This window comes from Schistocerca cancellata, chromosome 12 (assembly GCF_023864275.1).
Source record: "Schistocerca cancellata isolate TAMUIC-IGC-003103 chromosome 12, iqSchCanc2.1, whole genome shotgun sequence".
Classification (NCBI taxonomy): Eukaryota; Metazoa; Arthropoda; class Insecta; order Orthoptera; family Acrididae; genus Schistocerca; species Schistocerca cancellata.
In genome coordinates this window covers 130,378,026-130,395,574 of record NC_064637.1, presented here as the reverse complement: position 1 = coordinate 130,395,574, position 17,549 = coordinate 130,378,026, and the positions used below count along the sequence as shown (strand labels likewise).

The window sequence follows — 17,549 nt, the reverse complement described above, 5'->3', positions numbered from 1 at the left end:
ACGTGTGTGCCCGTAGCCCCACCTCTAATAAGTGGTTCGCGACAGTTTCGTGTTGAAACATCTGAGCTCACAAACCCTCAATCTGCTGCTGCTGCTGTCCTTACAATATGACGTTCCTGGCAGGCATCTGTGCCGCATGGATATCCAGAATCATGTCTAAGGGAGTGAAAATGTGCACGTGAACACTGATATCAGCGATGTTGAACAACTAGCTTTTGTTGCAATTCTCCACTAGGATCATTCTGCCACATTTGTACGTTTAAATAAAGGACGTAAGACTAAAGTGGCTTTATCTTTTTCAAATAGTGTTTTCTTATTCAGCTGAGCATTTGGGTTCCTTTAGTCGACTTCTGGAGCATCTCTCATGACTTTCAAACAGTAGTCTGCAAGCATACCTGAGTTCCATTTGCCCTGGTACCTTCTTTCCAGTTCTGTAACATCTTGATGGAAATGCTCTCCATGCTTGCCATTCAGTGGCACAATGGCGTGCAAAAAGGTTTAGATCTGAGTCCAAAAAGTACATCTTGAGCGACATACTATAACCTAGCTCCTGGCATATCTTCAGAAGTACACTAATGAAATAAATTGTGACTTCTGAGAAACAAAAGTCACTCCATCACATCCATAGCAAAAACTATTCATGCTTTTAACAATTTGTTTGCCATCTTAATGTTGAATTAATCTGAAATGTAAATAAAATAAATTTCCCTAAGAGAATTTGAATTATGAATATGTATTTTACACACATGAAGATAAATAAAGGTTTGTGGTTGGTTTCTTATTTATCTGTGAAAATTTAACTTCACACAGAGAAAATTCCTAAAAAGGAACAGCAGATATAGTATCTAAGTACAGCAAATGACATTTATGTAAACACAATGGCTTCTCTAGGAACCAAATATGGCATACTCGGTGCTGACAGCCTTTATTTGTAACAATAAAATATTACGAACATTACAAAATTCACTCCATCATAAAGTTAATTCCCGTTTTATTCACGTGAATGATAGCTGTGACAACATTTTAAATATCCTATTCATTTATTTCACATTGAAATTAACAGGAATTAACTATTTTTAACTCAGATAGGATTTGAATGCAGACGAGCAATATTTTGTCCAGTTAGCTAATTATCACCATCATTGTTGCTATCCATTTTCGCGTCTACTGCTATTATGATGGACAGTCACAGAGAACTGTCTATCCCTAACATAGTAAACTTTTTCACTATCACGTGTTTGTTTTCAATAAAACAAACTTGTGATTAACATTTCTTAGTCGAGTGGCAGGGGCCCGATGGCAGCCAACCCAGCTGTTTCTTGTGCTGCACATGCTTAGTGTGTCGCCTTTTCTATAGCCACAACCAGCAGTGCTGCAGGCTCTTGTATGGGGTATTCGTCTTACATGTTTTTTGTGTGTGGGTACAACTGTTGATTGCACAAGCACATGGCATATTGAGTATGAACTGGCAACTCTGCTCCTTCACAGAGTCGAAAAAATGGCTCTGAGCACTATGGGACTTAAACTTCTGGGGTCATCAGTCCCATAGAACTTAAAACTACTTAAACCTATCTAACCTAAGGACATCACACACATCCATGCCCGAGGCAGGATTCGAACCTGCGACCATAGCGGTCGCGCGGTTCCAGACTGTAGCGCCTAGAACCGCTCGGCCACTCTGGCCGGCTGCAAATCTGGTGAGAGCTGACTTGTAGAATGCGTTTACCTGAGACACACTGGTCCCACCCCACACGTTATGGTCTGGGGTGGGATAAGGTACAACTCTCGTTCACCTTCGATGTTTCTAGAAAGGACGCTAGCCAGCGGAATGTAGAATGTTGTTAGACCCATTCTTTTGCCATTCTCGCAACAGTAAGGTGTGTTGCTCCAACACTGTCCGTGAAACTCAACATTCTCTGCAAGATGTGCAGCACCTTCACTGGCCAGCAAAAGCTCCAGACTTTTCTTCAATTCAGCATATGTGGCATATGATGGAACAAAAAGTGTTTTGTGCAACATGTCAATCAACAACTATTACAGAACTACATTAACAGATCAAGCAGGCCTGGCATAATGTATGCCACTATAGTGTTTGCCATCGGTACGATTACCTGGCTGTCTGAGTCAGCACCAGCACTGACCCCCCCCCCCTCCCCATGGAGGCTACACCATGTACTGATTTGGATGTTTCAGCATGGGTTGATACCTGGTACCTCAGGACTGTGCAACCCATTTATCTGTAAACACACACATCAAAAAAAGTTTTGCATCACCTCGGTTCTGAGAGTTCCAGAACCTGTACAGAAAATTGGAATAGAGATCAACATAAACATCATTTCTGTCCTTTTTCTTGCCCATGAAAACACATTGCATGTTGCACCACCATACAGAGGTGGAGGTCCAGATTGCTGTACACACTGGTACCTCTAATACTCAGTAACACATCCTCTTGCATTGATGTATGACTGTATTCGCCGTGGCATACTATCCACAAGTTCATCAAGGCAATGTTGGTCCAGACTGTCCCACTCCTCAACGGTGATTCGGTGTAGATCCCTCAGAGTGGCTGGAGGGGCCACGTCGTCCATAAACGGCCCATTCCAATTTATCTCAGGCATGTTAGATAGGGTTCATTTCTGGAGAACATGCTGGCCTCTCTAGTCAAGCGATGTCGTTATCTTGAAGGAAGTCATTCATTCACATGATGTGCACGATGGGGTAGCAAACTGTCGTCCGTGAATACGAATGCCTCGCCAATGCACTATGGTTGCACTATCGGTCGGAGGATTGCATTCACGTATCGTGCAGCCGTTATGGCAGCTTCCGTGATCACCATCGTCGTATGTCGGCCCCACGTAATGTCACCCCAAAACAGCAGGGAACCTCCACCTTGCTGCACTCGCTGGAGAGTGTGTCTAAGTTGTTCAGCCTGGCCGGGTTGCCTCTGAAAACGTCTATGATGATTGTCTGGTAGAAGGCATATGTGACACATATCGGTGAAGATAACGTGATGCCAATCCTGACCGGTCCATTTGGCATGTTGTTGGGCCCATCTGTACCACGCTGCATAGTGTCGTGGTTGCAAAGATGGACCTCGCCATGGACATCGGGAATGAAGTTGCTCATCGTGAAGCCTGCTGCACACAGTTTGAGTTGTGACACGATGTCCTGTGGCAGCACAAAAAGTATTATTCAACATGGTGACGTTGCTGTCAGGGTTCCTCAAAGACATAATCCATAGGTAGCGGTTTTCCACTGCAGTAGTAGCCCTTGAATGGCCCGAATGAGGCATGTCATCGACAGTTCCTTTCTCTCTGTATCTCCTCCATGTCCGAACAACATCGCTTTGGTTCACTCTGAGGCAACTGGACACTTCCCTTGTTGAGAGCCCTTCCTGGCCCACAGTAACAATGTGTGTGCAGTCGAACCGCAGTACTGACTGTCTAGGCATGGTTGAACTACAGACAACACGAGCTGTGTACCTCCTTTCTGGTGGAATGACTGGAACTGATCGGCTGTTGGACCCCCTCCGTCTGATAGGCACTGCTCGTGCATAGTTGTTTACATCTTTGGGCGGGTTTAGTGACATCACTGAACAGTCAAATGGACTGTGTCTGATCAGTATGCACAGTCAACTTCTATCTTCAGGATTTGTGGGAACTGGGGTGATGCAAAACTTTTTTTGATGTGTGTATAATCATTTCATGTACTCCATACGAACTGATGCCACAATCAATCTTGGGTGAATTGGAGGCCTGTAAAAGGGCGCACAAATTTTTTCCTAGCAGCATATATCTCACAACAAGACCATGTCAGTAAAATTAGAGAGATTTTAGCTCACATGGGATCTTACTAACAAATTCTCATCATGCGCATCACTAGTGATTGGAAAAGGCAAAGAGCAAAATGACAATGGTACACAATACATTTTACAGCAAACACTATAAGGTGGCTTTCAGAGAATGGATGTAGATTCATAAACACATTTTCTAAAAAAAGAGTTTCTTTATTAGTTATATACACATTTACATTGGGAAAAGCGATGTAATAAAAAATCCGAGTCTCTCTCACAGCCAGTAAAATTAACGTGGCTACCCATCAGAGAGCAGGACACGTTCTCTCTGTCGTCCATTTTGCAGACACTGGACGCAGGCAGCAGTTAGCGAGCAGTGCAACCCCCTGCCAGTGGTGCAGTGTCCGGGATGTGTCGTCATCGGGCGCTGGACATGCGCGCTAGCAGGGCAGTGATGGCGAGACAGGTGCTCGCCTCGGCTATGCCTGTCAGTAGCGACGACACGAAGGGCCAGGCGCCACGCCCGGGATGCGCTACCGACTCCGCCACGAAGTCGGTGTACAGCGACACATCCGTGACGGCGACACCGAGGCCGTTGCGGCCGTTCCTGATGACAACTCCCACCAGCTGGCCGGAACACGTCAGCGGTCCACCGTCGTCAGCCTGTGTGTGAAGTACAACCCCCATTACTTTAGTTCCCCTTTATTTTTCTTTCAGCATCAGTTTTGCCACAGCCGGTTAGTTGTATGCAATTCTGTCCCTTGAAAGTGCAAGGTATCCAAAAATTAAATTCTGAATTTAGACTTTAATAACTTTAACACAACAGTGTGTATGATTAAGAAAAGTTTAATGCACTCATTCAGGTAGTTTACAGTAAGCAGTACTTTATTCAGACAAAACTGGGATGGAGTAAGAAATGGTCTCAACAATTGTTCTTCAAATGCACTGACTACCAGACATACTTAAATTCATATAACATGAGATATAGACCAATAACATACAAACAACAAGGCTGAAAACGCTGTTCCACTGATAAATGTGAAACGACGAAGAGGAAATCTTACTGTTTGACAATTTCCTTAAAAAAGGCTTTCCACTGTCAAAAATATTTTTTATCAGAAGCTGAATCACATTAATTGCTCTGTACGAAATCTGCATTATGTCACCAATCGTTTCATCCTCCCCCCCCCCCCCCCCCCAAAGACAGAAGTGGTGTTACGTTCAGGCAAGCAATGAATTATTTTCTGCAGATAGTAAGATGTTTCAAATGAAATGTTTAACATTATTGTTTACGATTATTTCAGATTTTGATACAATGATTACAACATTTTTGCAATTAAACTTTTCTGTTTTTGGTGTTAATTTGCCTCGCCACTCCTGAAGAGAGATTCGATTCTCTCTTTTTTCACCTTAAAATGAGAAGTACTGCTTCCACTCCGTTTTTTTTGTTTTTTTCCACAAAACCTATAAACAGCAGTTGCAGGGATAACAACAAGCTTCGTCTGTACATCAATTGCGAATTCCTTTATAATACTTCATATTAATGGTATCTCCTCTACACATTTTGCAAATGTCAACTCAACAATTTTACGACTTTCTATTCTACAGATTTGTGGACTCTCCTTAATCGGCCAAAGAAGCCAGGAAATAAGGAATGTTCATCTCACTTGTGATTTGGAGGGGCCAGTCTCGTAGAACTCCTTGGTGCGTTGACTCTCACAAGCTGTTTTATATCTTTCGAACAGTCATTCTTTCACACTTTGATGCATTTAATTTTAATTAATAATTCTTACTGCGCGAAATCTTTCTTCCTTTCGTATGATTCATGCTCAGATTTACAAAAATAACAGACTTTGTACACTGCTTAACTTTAAGCATTTCATCACTCCATCATCGAACATTCACAGCCTTTTCCTTTCCACCAAAGTTACAACAGTACACCTTCTCTTTGGGCTAGGAAGGTGTTCTTGTTCCAGTCTCTTATTGGCAGAACAATCTGTATCTGAATCACAATCGATGGAATCATGAGCGTTATTTTCTATTTGTGCTAATATAATCACAGGCTCTAATAAAGTGTTGATGTCGCTCGAATGTATATCCAAGAATTGAACTGGTATATAACGCATATATGCATCCTCAGGAGAAGTACGTGATTTCGATTGCATATCAAGTTCTTTCCTGCACTGGCTATCCAATGGAAGGTTTTGGGTTTGGTGAATGCCTGGTGTATCTGCTGTCATGTTCATTACCAACAGTGAAGTGGATGGAGGTATTTTTCATGGTTAAGATGTGGTTCCCTTATTGCGCTTAAGGAAATGATAAGAATATGAACAAATTTTACAACTCTATGAACTGTGTCCAATAGAGGAACAGTTCGAAGACAATGACCGTTTTCTATCAGCATGACAGTGCACCTTGTGAGAAAACAGCATCTCTGAGGCAACAGTTTGTGTACAACAACGTTCCTAAAATGGAATGGCCTGCCCAGAATGCTGGCATAAGCCCAATAAAACACGTTTGGGATGAGTTATAACGGCCTTTTTTTCTCCAGACCCCAGTGTGTAACATCTACTTTGTCTGGTTTTGGCTTTTGAGGAAGAATGGGCTGCCACTCCTCCACAGACATCAGACATATTGAAAGTAATCTGAGCGGAGTTTAAGCCAATATAAAGATGGAGCGTGAGCACATCCCATATTATTGTCCACTAATAAGTGTTCAGACGATTCTGATCAAATAAGTGTATTTCATCTCTTTAGAAAGAGAACATTAACTGGATTCACATTACTACTAGATACTGGAACCTGTATAAAGGCAAATTAGTAGGCACATATGAAGATAATACAGTTAATATTAATTCATTCTTATCTCTACAGTCAACTCTTACCAATAATACTGTTAACTTAATGATTATGGCTATTAAATGAATTGAAAATTCCATGTGAATAATAACTGAACAATTGTGTCAGAGAAAGTATCAACGGAAACTGAAATTCACTCTGCAAATTACAATCTGGTTGTGTCGTGTTATCTGTTAACCAGTGCACCGGCAACTACAAGGTATGAGCCTGCCATGTTGCACATGCGCAGTCTGATATAGTTCCAGTAGGGGTGCACATTTTCCCAGCTGGTTGAGGCCTACAAATCTGGCCATTTTCAACATATTTTTAAAAATACTTGCAGTCCATTTTAGCAGCTAAAGCTTTGGCACAGCATTTCTTTTGGTATATTTTTCCTGTTTAAGAAATTTCAAATGTTTCAATATGTCAGATCGAATCACTCCCTTGTGAGTTTAGAGCCCCTCCCTATACACTTCTGAGAAACCCAGTATATTCATACGTCTTTACTAAATTTCGACAAATTTCGGTCGGGTATGAACCATTGAAGAGAATACATTTTGTAATGGCACAGTTTCGGAGCTTACCGATTTGTATGAGCAATATTCGTAGCAGAATGCTTCACCTAAGATTAAGTACTGTATTTGTATCACAGCGTGCGTCATAACACAATTAACTTCTTGGAAGCAGTGTCCAAAACTGTCAAGTTTGGGAATGGAAAGAATTTTTGGCATGTAGTGTAACTACTCTACATTTTAACTACTTACATGTGTATAAACATCACCGTTCTTTGGAGCCACACAGATGATTGGAGTAGTGACATCAGTGTCCTTGGGGCCCAAACACTTGTCCTGCGTCTGTACGACAACATCCATGTGACGTAATGTAGTGGCATTGTTTTCGCCTCGCTGAATCAGGAATGACAGAAATTCACACACATTAGATTCTGTGGTTCTATAGCTGTGAGCCATATATGACAGAGATGAACACTAGACTTAATATCCATGTAGTGCATAACATGGAGCGTCAACAAAAGTGAAGCACTTTCAGGATTGAATGACCAGTTGGAGACAGGAAGTATTTCTTCTAACAAATAAATTTGGTTTTGTGGGGCATGCTATACTTGCACATAACTGGAATATTATGTGATTATGAGAGAAGCTGAACTATGGTCAATTTCATGTCAAAAATGAGAACCAGAACGATTTTGTTGAGTGTTAACAAACAGGGAATCGGTCTGTATCTGATTGGGATGTAGTAAGGCGGGGAGGGGGGGAGGGGGCGCTGCAAGGTTCTGTTCTGGATCTGTAGCTTTTATCAATGTGTACCAATAACCTGTCACTAAACAAGATGATTGAATTTTTTTTTTAGTGGTAGTCCAAGATGGGAGTATGAGCTGAATAGGGTGGAGAGTTTTTTGAGGTGGCATTGTGCATGTTGCTCTACTTCTTGGAGGACAAGAGTTTCAGTGTGTGATATGTCATTCAGGAGATTGGGATTGCATAGCAGGAGAATTTTACAGATGGTGAGGAGGTATTGCAAGGAGGTTTGGGACTGACTGATAATGGTTTTGCAGTACTATGTTGGTGAAGGTTAAGGATTGATGGACTTTGAACAGATGGAGGTCATTGTGGAAGTAAGGGTGGCAGTAATTTTATGGTAAAGCTATTTGGGAGGATTCCAAGAGCCAAGCAACAATGCAGCAACAGTATGTGAGTCTGGGTACTGGCTAGGGATAAGGAAACTTTTTTTTTGTATTGACTCAAATGGATGGAGCAATGATCCATGGTGGAGGATAATAACGTATAAAAATACATAAATGACGTAGAAACACGTCCGAAAGAATTCGAAAAACATACCCAAACAAGAGGGAAAAATCACGAAAAGGATGAAACAGATGAAGTAAGAGGAAGAAAGATGAAATCTGAGGGAGCAGGATGATAATGAAAGGCGAAAACCACCTGAAACTTGCGTGAAGACACAATGAGATCAAAGAAAAAATAAATAAAAAGATTGTAAATTTGGTTGCAGGTCTGTGGGTGGGTAAGTGTGAAGAAGGGGATGGCATATGTGACTAGATAGGTGAAGTTAGTAGGTGCAAACTGGAATAGCGAGGAGAAGGGGTTGGTAGGAGAAACGCTACTCACGTTAGCCCAGGACCCCCAGCCACTGAGCTGACAGACGGTGCCCGGGGCTGGGGCGCTGGTCGCCAGTGGGATGCTCCGCACGTTCTCCCCCAGCTTCATCGGCTTCTTCAGCTGCAACACAGTGTTCTCTATGTAGTTGCCACTCTAATTACGAGATGCTCCTAGACAGTAAGTACAGATGCAGAGAAAGCTATTTATAGAGAAAGAAACAAGGCTTAAAATATCTACAGGGTGTTTCAAAAATGACCGGTATATTTGAAACGGCAATAAAAACTAAACGAGCAGCGATAGAAATACACCGTTTGTTGCAATATGCTTGGGACAACAGTACATTTTCAGGCAGACAATCTTTCGAAATTACAGTAGTTACAATTTTCAACAACAGATGGCGCTGCGGTCTGGGAAACTCTATAGTACGATATTTTCCACATATCCACCAATATGGCGTAGTCTCTGAATGAAATTACCCGAAACCTTTGACAACGTGTCTGGCGGAATGGCTTCACATGCAGATGAGATGTACTGCTTCAGCTGTTCAATTGTTTCTGGATTCTGGCGGTACACCTGGTCTTTCAAGTGTCCCCACAGAAAGAAGTCACAGGGGTTCATGTCTGGCGAATAGGGAGGCCAATCTACGCCACCTCCTGTATGTTTCGGATAGCCCAAAGCAATCACACGATCATCGAAATATTCATTCAGGAAATTAAAGACGTCGGCCGTGCGATGTGGCCGGGCACCATCTTGCATAAACCACGAGGTGTTCGCAGTGTCGTCTAAGGCAGTTTGTACCGCCACAAATTCACGAAGAATGTCCAGATAGCGTGATGCAGTAATCGTTTCGGTTCTGAAAAATGGGCCAATGATTCCTTTGGAAGAAATGGCGGCCCAGACCAGTACTTTTTGAGGATGCAGGGACGATGGGACTGCAACATGGGGCTTTTCGGTTCCCCATATGCGCCAGTTCTGTTTATTGACGAAGCCGTCCAGGTAAAAATAAGCTTCGTCAGTAAACCAAATGCTGCCCACATGCATATCGCCGTCATCAATCCTGTGCACTATATTGTTAGCGAATGTCTCTCGTGCAGCAATGGTAGCGGCGCTGAGGGGTTGCCGCGTTTGAATTTTGTACGGATACAGGTGTAAACTCTGGCGCATGAGACAATACGTGGACGTTGGCGTCATTTGGACCGCAGCTGCAACACGGCGAACAGAAACCCGAGGCCGCTGTCGGATCACCTGCTGCACTAGCTGCGCGTTGCCCTCTGTGGTTGCCGTACGCGGTCGCCCTACCTTTCCAGCATGTTCATCCGTCACGTTCCCAGTCCGTTGAAATTTTTCAAACAGATCCTTTATTGTATCGCTTTTCGGTCCTTTGGCTACATTAAACCTCCGTTGAAAACTTCATCTTATTGCAACAACACTGGGTTCTAGGCGGTGGAATTCCAACACCAGAAAAATCCTCTGTTCTAAGGAATAAACCATGTTGTCTACAGCACACTTGCACGTTGTGAACAGCACACGCTTACAGCAGAAAGACCACGTACAGAATGGCGCACCCACAGACTGCGTTATCTTTCACATCACTTGCAGCGCCATCTGTTGTTGAAAATTGTAACTACTGTAATTTCGAAAGTTTGTCCGCCTGAAAATGTACTGCTGTCCCAAGCATATTGCAACAAACGGTGTATTTCTATCGCTGCTCGTTTAGTTTTTATTGCCGTTTCAAATATACCGGTCATTTTTGAAACACCCTGTACATGCACTATCTGATCAGAAGTACACCTCTATGCATGCAGCACTCACCGTAAGGTGTTACGAGAGGTGGACCTGTCAGTATAAAAGGAGGTGAAGAGTACTGTATTGTCAGCAGAGAAGCATTAACCTGATTGGATCACTCAAGAGAATTTAGTGATTTTGAACTTGGTCTAGTATTGGATGTCATCTGACTGACAAAGCCATCAGTTCTTGTAACGCTGCCCTTAGTGAACTGTTGGTGATGTGTCTGTCAAGCGGAAATGTGAAAGGGCAAGCACAGCTTAATCACGATCTGGCAGACCACCTGTAGAGGAGACCCTCGAGCATTGTGGAGAGTGGTTTAACAAAAAAAAGAACCCATGAAATCAGCAGAGAGAATCACCCGTTAGCTCCAAAGTGCTACCAGCGATCCAGGTAGCACCATGACTATGCACAGGTAGCTAAAAAGAATGAGTACAATGGTCAAGTAGCTTCCCATAAGCCGTATCTTTCTGTAACCATTGATAAGTGAAGCTTGAGCTGATATAAAGATTGATGCTGCTGGACATTGGATGACCGGAAACAAATGATTTTGAGTGATGTTTCATGCTACACCCTGTGGCAGTCTGATGGAAGGGTTCACTTTGCAAATGCCTAGTGAACGTTACCTGCCATCATGTGTAGTCCCAACAGTTAAGTATGGAGGAGGTTGTGTAGGAGTCCAGATGTGTTTTTCATGGTTAGGATATGGTCCCCTTATTGAACATACATTTTACAGCTGAGGAACAGTGTTGAGATGATGACTGTGTCAGTATTTGTATGACAAGGAACCCTGTCATAATAGTTGTGGACAATAACGTTCCTGAAATGGGTTAGCTTTCCAAAGTCCAAACATGAGCCCAGTGGAACACCTTTGGGATTAGTTAGAACGTCAACTTTGCTCCAGTCCCCTAGCGTCCAGCATCATTACCTTCTCTGGTTTTGGCTCTTGAGGAAGAATGGACTGGCATTCCTCAAGAGACATCTCACTGAAAGTGTCCCCAGCAGAGGGCGAGCTGTTATAAAAGTGAAGGGTGGTCACACTACATACACAATGTTATCAAAAGTATCTGTACACCCCTAAAACATACGTTTCTCATATTAGGTGCATTGTGCTTGGTGTAAGGAGCATAAACGCTGGACGATTGAACAGTGAAAAGACCTTGTCTGGAATGATGAATCACGGTACACAATGTGGCGATCCGATTGCAAGGCCTGGTGAACATCTGCCAACGTGTGTAGTGCAAACACTAAAATTTGGAGGTGGAGGTGCTATGATGTGGTTGTGTTTTACATGGAGGGGGCTTGCACCCCTTGTTGTTTTGCATGGCACTACCACAGCACAGGACTACACTGATGTTTTAAGCAACTTCTTGCTTCCCACCCTTGAAGAGCAATTTGGGGATGACGACTGCATCTTTCAACACGATCGAGCACCTGTTCATAATGCACGGCCTGTGGTGGAGAGGTTACATGACAATAACAGCCCTGTAATGGACGAGCCTGCACAGATTCCTGACCTGAATCCTATACATCACCTTTGGGTTGTTTTGGATCGCCGACATCGTGCTAGGCCTCACCGACCGGCATTGATATCTCTCCTCAGTGCAGCACTCCGTGAAGAATGGGTTGCCATTCCCCAAGAAAGCTTCCAGCACCTGACAATGTATGCCTGCAAAATTGGAAGTTGTCACCATGGCTAAGGGTGGGCCAACACCATACTGAATTCCAGCATTAATGATGGAGGGCGCAACGAACTTTTAAGTCATTTTCAGCCAGCTGTCCAGATACTTTTGATTGCATAGTGTATTTATGTTCACTAATAGGCGCCTGGATACTTTTGATTGAATAGTGTAGTTTCACCATTCTGTAGGCACTTGCCACAGCAATATGTTCTTTGAGCTCGACATTGTTGTAGAGTTTTTTTACTACCATGAAACATTTTCAGGTGCTAAAGGAAATAAAAGGCGTTAGGGGCAAGGTAAGTGTTGTATGGAGGGTGCTCATTCTGGCTGCAACAAGAGCCCTATAAGAGTTGTCTTGTCTTGTTTACAGGATGAGGTCGACCATTGTCATGAATCAAAACAATACCATTTGCAAATTTTACATGGGACGTATTCTGCATTACGTGAACAGTTTCGTAAGTGCCTATTTGCCAATCGCTTTGTTGTGTTACAAACACCAGTTCTCACCTGATCACTGCCCCCCCCCCCCCCAGTAGCTCAGTAGTCAGCGCGACAGAATGTCAATCCTAAGGGCGCGGGTTCGATTCCCGGCTGTGTCGGAGATTTTCTTCGCTCAGGGACTGGGTGTTGTGTTGTCTTAATCATTTCACCCCTAACGACGCGCAAGTCGCCGAAGTGGCGTCAAATCGAAAGACTTGCACCAGGCGAACGGTCTACCCGACGGGAGGCCCTGGTCACACGACATTTACATTTACCTGATCACTGCAGTTGAAGCAATGTCAGGCCTGGTTAGCACGCGGATGGTTGACCATCTTGGTGTTCCAGGTACCATTGGCTTTGGCACAACGAAGTGGCATCCCATTGCAAAATTTGTGCCATGTTGGTGGAGATTTTGCATTATTGTTAATAGCAGAATCTCCTGTCTTCCCAAAAGATTACAAACGTGTCTTTTCAAGGTGTCAAGATTTCCTTGGCTTTAATATTCACTGGTGACCAGTGTGCCTCCATTCCACTGATTGAGTGGTTTCATAAGCAACTCAAGTCTCATTGCTGATCACTATCTCGCTTAGAAAATTATCATCATTTCTGTTATACAGTGAAAAATAGTCAACTGCACTGCCCTTACACAGTTTTTTCTGTTGCTCTGTGAGCACTCAATTAGCACACGGTTTTCAAAAATTCATTTTTTCAGAAACAATTTCTTGATAACTCGATCCTGAAATTTGTGGAATTTTCTTAGAAACACTGTATACTGCAAAATTATAGTTCTCGTTTATGAGGTCTTCAACTGCACGAAAAAAAATTTCCTGAACCAAACATGGATGCCCACTTTGTTCGACACCGTGTGGCTGATTGCATCCCTCATTGAACTATCCTCACCACTGGATCACTCACCACAGTTTCTACGTAAACTTCGCAAACTTATCAACGGAAATGATGTTCTTGACATTAAGACAGTGAATTACAGAAACAACTTTGGCATTCTAAACAAGCACTATATGGCATAAACAACACATCTCCTCCTCCTCAATTCAACACAATTACTTTGAGGTGCTGAGCTGTGATTTTGTCCTGTCATGGAAAGGCATACAACTCATTTTTTTGGATGTCTACCTTATCTTATAGCTTTACTCTATCACTCCAAAAAGTTTGGTGACAGGGTTAAAAGTGCAGGTCCTCATGGAGATCCAGTATGGGCTGTAATTATCACAAGGCAGCGAAACGTTGTAGATATGCTAATGTGTTAATGCAGAACTGATGTAAACTGAAAAAAGTTATTTCCAATTTTGGTCACTGGATGCAAATCTGGCATAGTACAGCAGTTCATCGATTTATCTGGTGCTCATACTAAACAAATTCTGTTTCTGCGATTTTTTTTTTTTTTGGGCCATGTGTTTAAGAGAGAAATGCTAGATAAATTTGCAAGTCTGTTTGAGTAAACTGCCAGTCAGTGTATGCATATTCGTGTTATGTCCATATGCAGATAAAGTTTATATGTGACAGTCTGATTAATTTCCTCCAATTTATGCAGGGTGTTAAACCATTAAGCGCATCTAAGTACTTTTCCGATGACACACCGTCGTGCATTAAGTTGTTTTTCTATTCGAGTTTCCCAAAAAATGAACAAAGAGTCAAAAATATCTCCGCAAAAAAAAAGTAAGAATTTCACACCTACAATCATACTTAAAGGTATGCCCTAAGCACTCAGCCCAAGAATGTTTTGGTAGGTCAGATGATGTAAATCACTTATTTACTGTGACAATTTCACAAGTTTCAAATGTGTTGCTTTTTCGTGACACTTCGACTCCTTATACAGTGTCGCTGTAATGTAATTAAGTAGAACAAAGATTTGACAATATGAATACGTGCAATAGAAAACGTAAAGAAATATTGTTGGTGTCGTACCTTTTCCTGTAATTGAAAAAAAATAAATAAATAAAGTGGAATTTGAGCTATGATACTGCGGCGAAAAAGCACTTTACACTTATTCTTTACAGGTACAACTCAAAACCGTGGTTAAGTGGCAGCGCTGTAAGCAACAAACTTTTATTTTTAGTGTGTTCTATTTGGAATGGGTATATGACGGTTTTAAATGGTGGAAGTGGGAAGCAGGTGAGGAGAGTCTTTAAAACTTCCTTTCGAACGCTATAAAGTATCAATGTTGCATTTCACATATTACAGCAGCTGTTCATCAGGTAGGTACAGTAAGAACTGACCATAGTTTCTGTAAAACCACTTTTTATGACACACAGAATGAATTAATAGTTTGTATTACTGATGTTGGTTACACACCATATTTCAAGTGATGTATAAAATAGTCCTTTAATATACGTACAAGCCGACAAAACAATGCATGTCTCAACTAGAAGTTAAATCAGTCTAACTCTTCGTTTTGCAAATAACGAATCAGGAGAAATACAGGAGAGATTCATAGGGTTTTAGTCATATCCAGAGACTGGAGTGTACAAAGCATAGCCATTGTTTTGTTCCAAGTGCTAAGCACTTGGAATACTGATAAAAACAAATTATCACACCAAACATAAGACGGCTGCAGTGCAACGGCAGGGAAAAATTATAGTGCTCATTCTATTGTAAAACAAGCTCTCTTCATCCAATGCTATGTACATCGGTTGAAGCTAAGCCTTCTCCAATGATTGTAAAAAAAATTACGCAAGTGAAAATTTTTCTCGCGTATCTATAATCATTTCACGCATTTTTAGCAGTTCCAGTAACTCAAGTGAACTTCTGAGGGAAAAAGGATTTAAACCACCAAGCAATCATGAAACAAGGAGGAATTTTCATTCATGTGGTGTACAAAACTATTATTCTTCACTATACAGACCTGAGAGCAGTATTTAATGATGTGATAAACAATGAAGGGTGGGATGATAATTCATTAAATCAAGCAATTGGGGTATATAGTATACTGGATGGTGAGACTTTTCTTTTTCTATGGCAGCTGTACAATTTGATTTTCCAGCATACAACTATCTCATCTGACATCTTGCAAAGTAAAATTGTGAACTTAAGGTGCTGTACAGTCAAAACTGAAAACTGCATTAAGGCTGCTGAAAGAGTAAGATGTGAGAAAATCATTCTGAAATGCATAGTGAAAGCTAAGAGCCTTATAAATCTTGCACGAATATTTGAAATTAATTTTAATGAAACAGAAGCAAGTATTCAGAAATTAAGAAGGCTAGCATTCTACATAATTGACAAAGTAATAGTAAACATGGAAACTGGATTCCAGAACTTTCATAAAACATATTTTACAGAACTTGTAAACAGAAAAAGTTCTCAGGTTGTAATAGGCCAAACAAGTTCATGATACATAAAGTTGAAAAACTACTTAAATATATCCTTTTTTTGACTGTGCAAAACTGAAAGGAGAACTTAACGTTTATTTACAGCAGTGACGATAAATGTGTACAGCCTCAGGACGTCCTTAAGTTAACATTTGTTAACATTTAGTGCATGACAAATTCATAATATTGTGAAATAGTGTTAATTTTTAATGAAACTTCCTGGCAGATTAAAACTGTGTGCCGGACCGAGACTCGAACTCGGGACCTTTGCCTTTCGCGGGCAAGTGCTGGTAGAAGTAGGAAGTTTCATATCAACGTACATTCCGCTGCAGAGTGAAAATCTCATTCTGGGAACTACTATTCGATTTCGCTTTCACGATCGTGCCGAACTCAACAGTTTTGCTTACTGGCCGCTTGGCGCGCTGTTGATGCAGTAGGCAACAAAATCGAGGAGAAGTGACGCAACTGTTATTTTAGACTGTGGTGGAAGTACATTACTAAGTTACTTTCGCTGTGCTTCTACTTTACGAGCTTTTGTTTTTTCTTCTTTCGAAATTCATAATTCTCAGTATACCCTACAAAAAATGCCACGACTGATACGAAGTACAGGCCATAGGTCGTAGAGTTGATGGATACAGCACTTACCCTGACGACGGCGATGTCGTGGTCCAGCCCAAGCGTGTCAAAGTAGAAGTGGGTGTACGTGTAGCCCACATCGTAGCTGGTAGCTTTCTGGTAGTCGGGGTTCCCCACAGTTATCCGCAAGAAGTTGATAGGCCTCCTGGAGACAAAATGTCCGATAGGATGTTACAGAGCAATTTAGGTTACGCAGCTTTCACATTTCATTGGGAAATACTCCATGAAGAACTTTTTCTGTTGCATTTCTATTTAAAAAATGCGAGGGCATCCTATCCATGTCACTCTAGTGATCACAGCTTCGCCGGCCGGAGTGGCCGAGCGGTTCTAGGCGTTACAGTCAGGAACCGCGCGACTTCTACGGTCGCAGGTTCGAATCCTGCCTCGGGCATGGATGTGTGTGATGTACTTAGGTTAGTTAGGTTTAAGTAGTTCTAAGTTCTAGGGGACTGATGACCTCAGAAGTTAAGTCCCATAGTGCTCCGAGCCATGTGAACCATTTGATCAAAGCTTCGCAAACACAGTGGACAAAAAAATTAGTCAACCTCAAGAGGCTCCACGCTAATCTATAGGCTACTGCTACGGGACGGTCAGAAACAGTCTGGTAAGCTTGTAAGGGTGTTGCAGGGTGGGTTGTGCTGAGAAATAACTGCTGAGAAAACCATTCGAGACATTGTGCCATTTCCAACTTAAGTAGCATTGAAATTTGGCCAATCAGGCCGTTGCGCGTGAAAACTCAAGCATTCCGCCAGATACAAGTAGTGTCAGCCGTTCTCATAGCGGAGATGAAACCACACAAGACTGCAAAGGTTCGATTCTTAGTACCTCCCACGTACAACTTTTGTTTCACTCTCTTGTTAGGTTTTAGGAAACC

General features: G+C 42.1%; 1 protein-coding gene across 1 annotated transcript in view; it reads right to left on the bottom strand.

The window, feature by feature from the left end:
- Positions 1-4,030: 4,030 nt before the first annotated feature.
- LOC126109744 (chymotrypsin-1-like) overlaps positions 4,031-17,549 on the bottom strand; it is a 95,995-nt gene continuing 82,476 nt past the window's right edge. Inside the window, exons 4-7 of the mRNA XM_049914799.1 lie at positions 16,685-16,820; positions 8,776-8,886; positions 7,396-7,536; positions 4,031-4,456 (exon numbers count right to left, since the gene is read on the bottom strand). Of these exons, the coding sequence (XP_049770756.1) occupies positions 4,211-4,456; positions 7,396-7,536; positions 8,776-8,886; positions 16,685-16,820 (634 nt within the window). The 3' untranslated portion in view covers positions 4,031-4,210. The remainder of the gene's footprint in view (positions 4,457-7,395; positions 7,537-8,775; positions 8,887-16,684; positions 16,821-17,549) is intronic.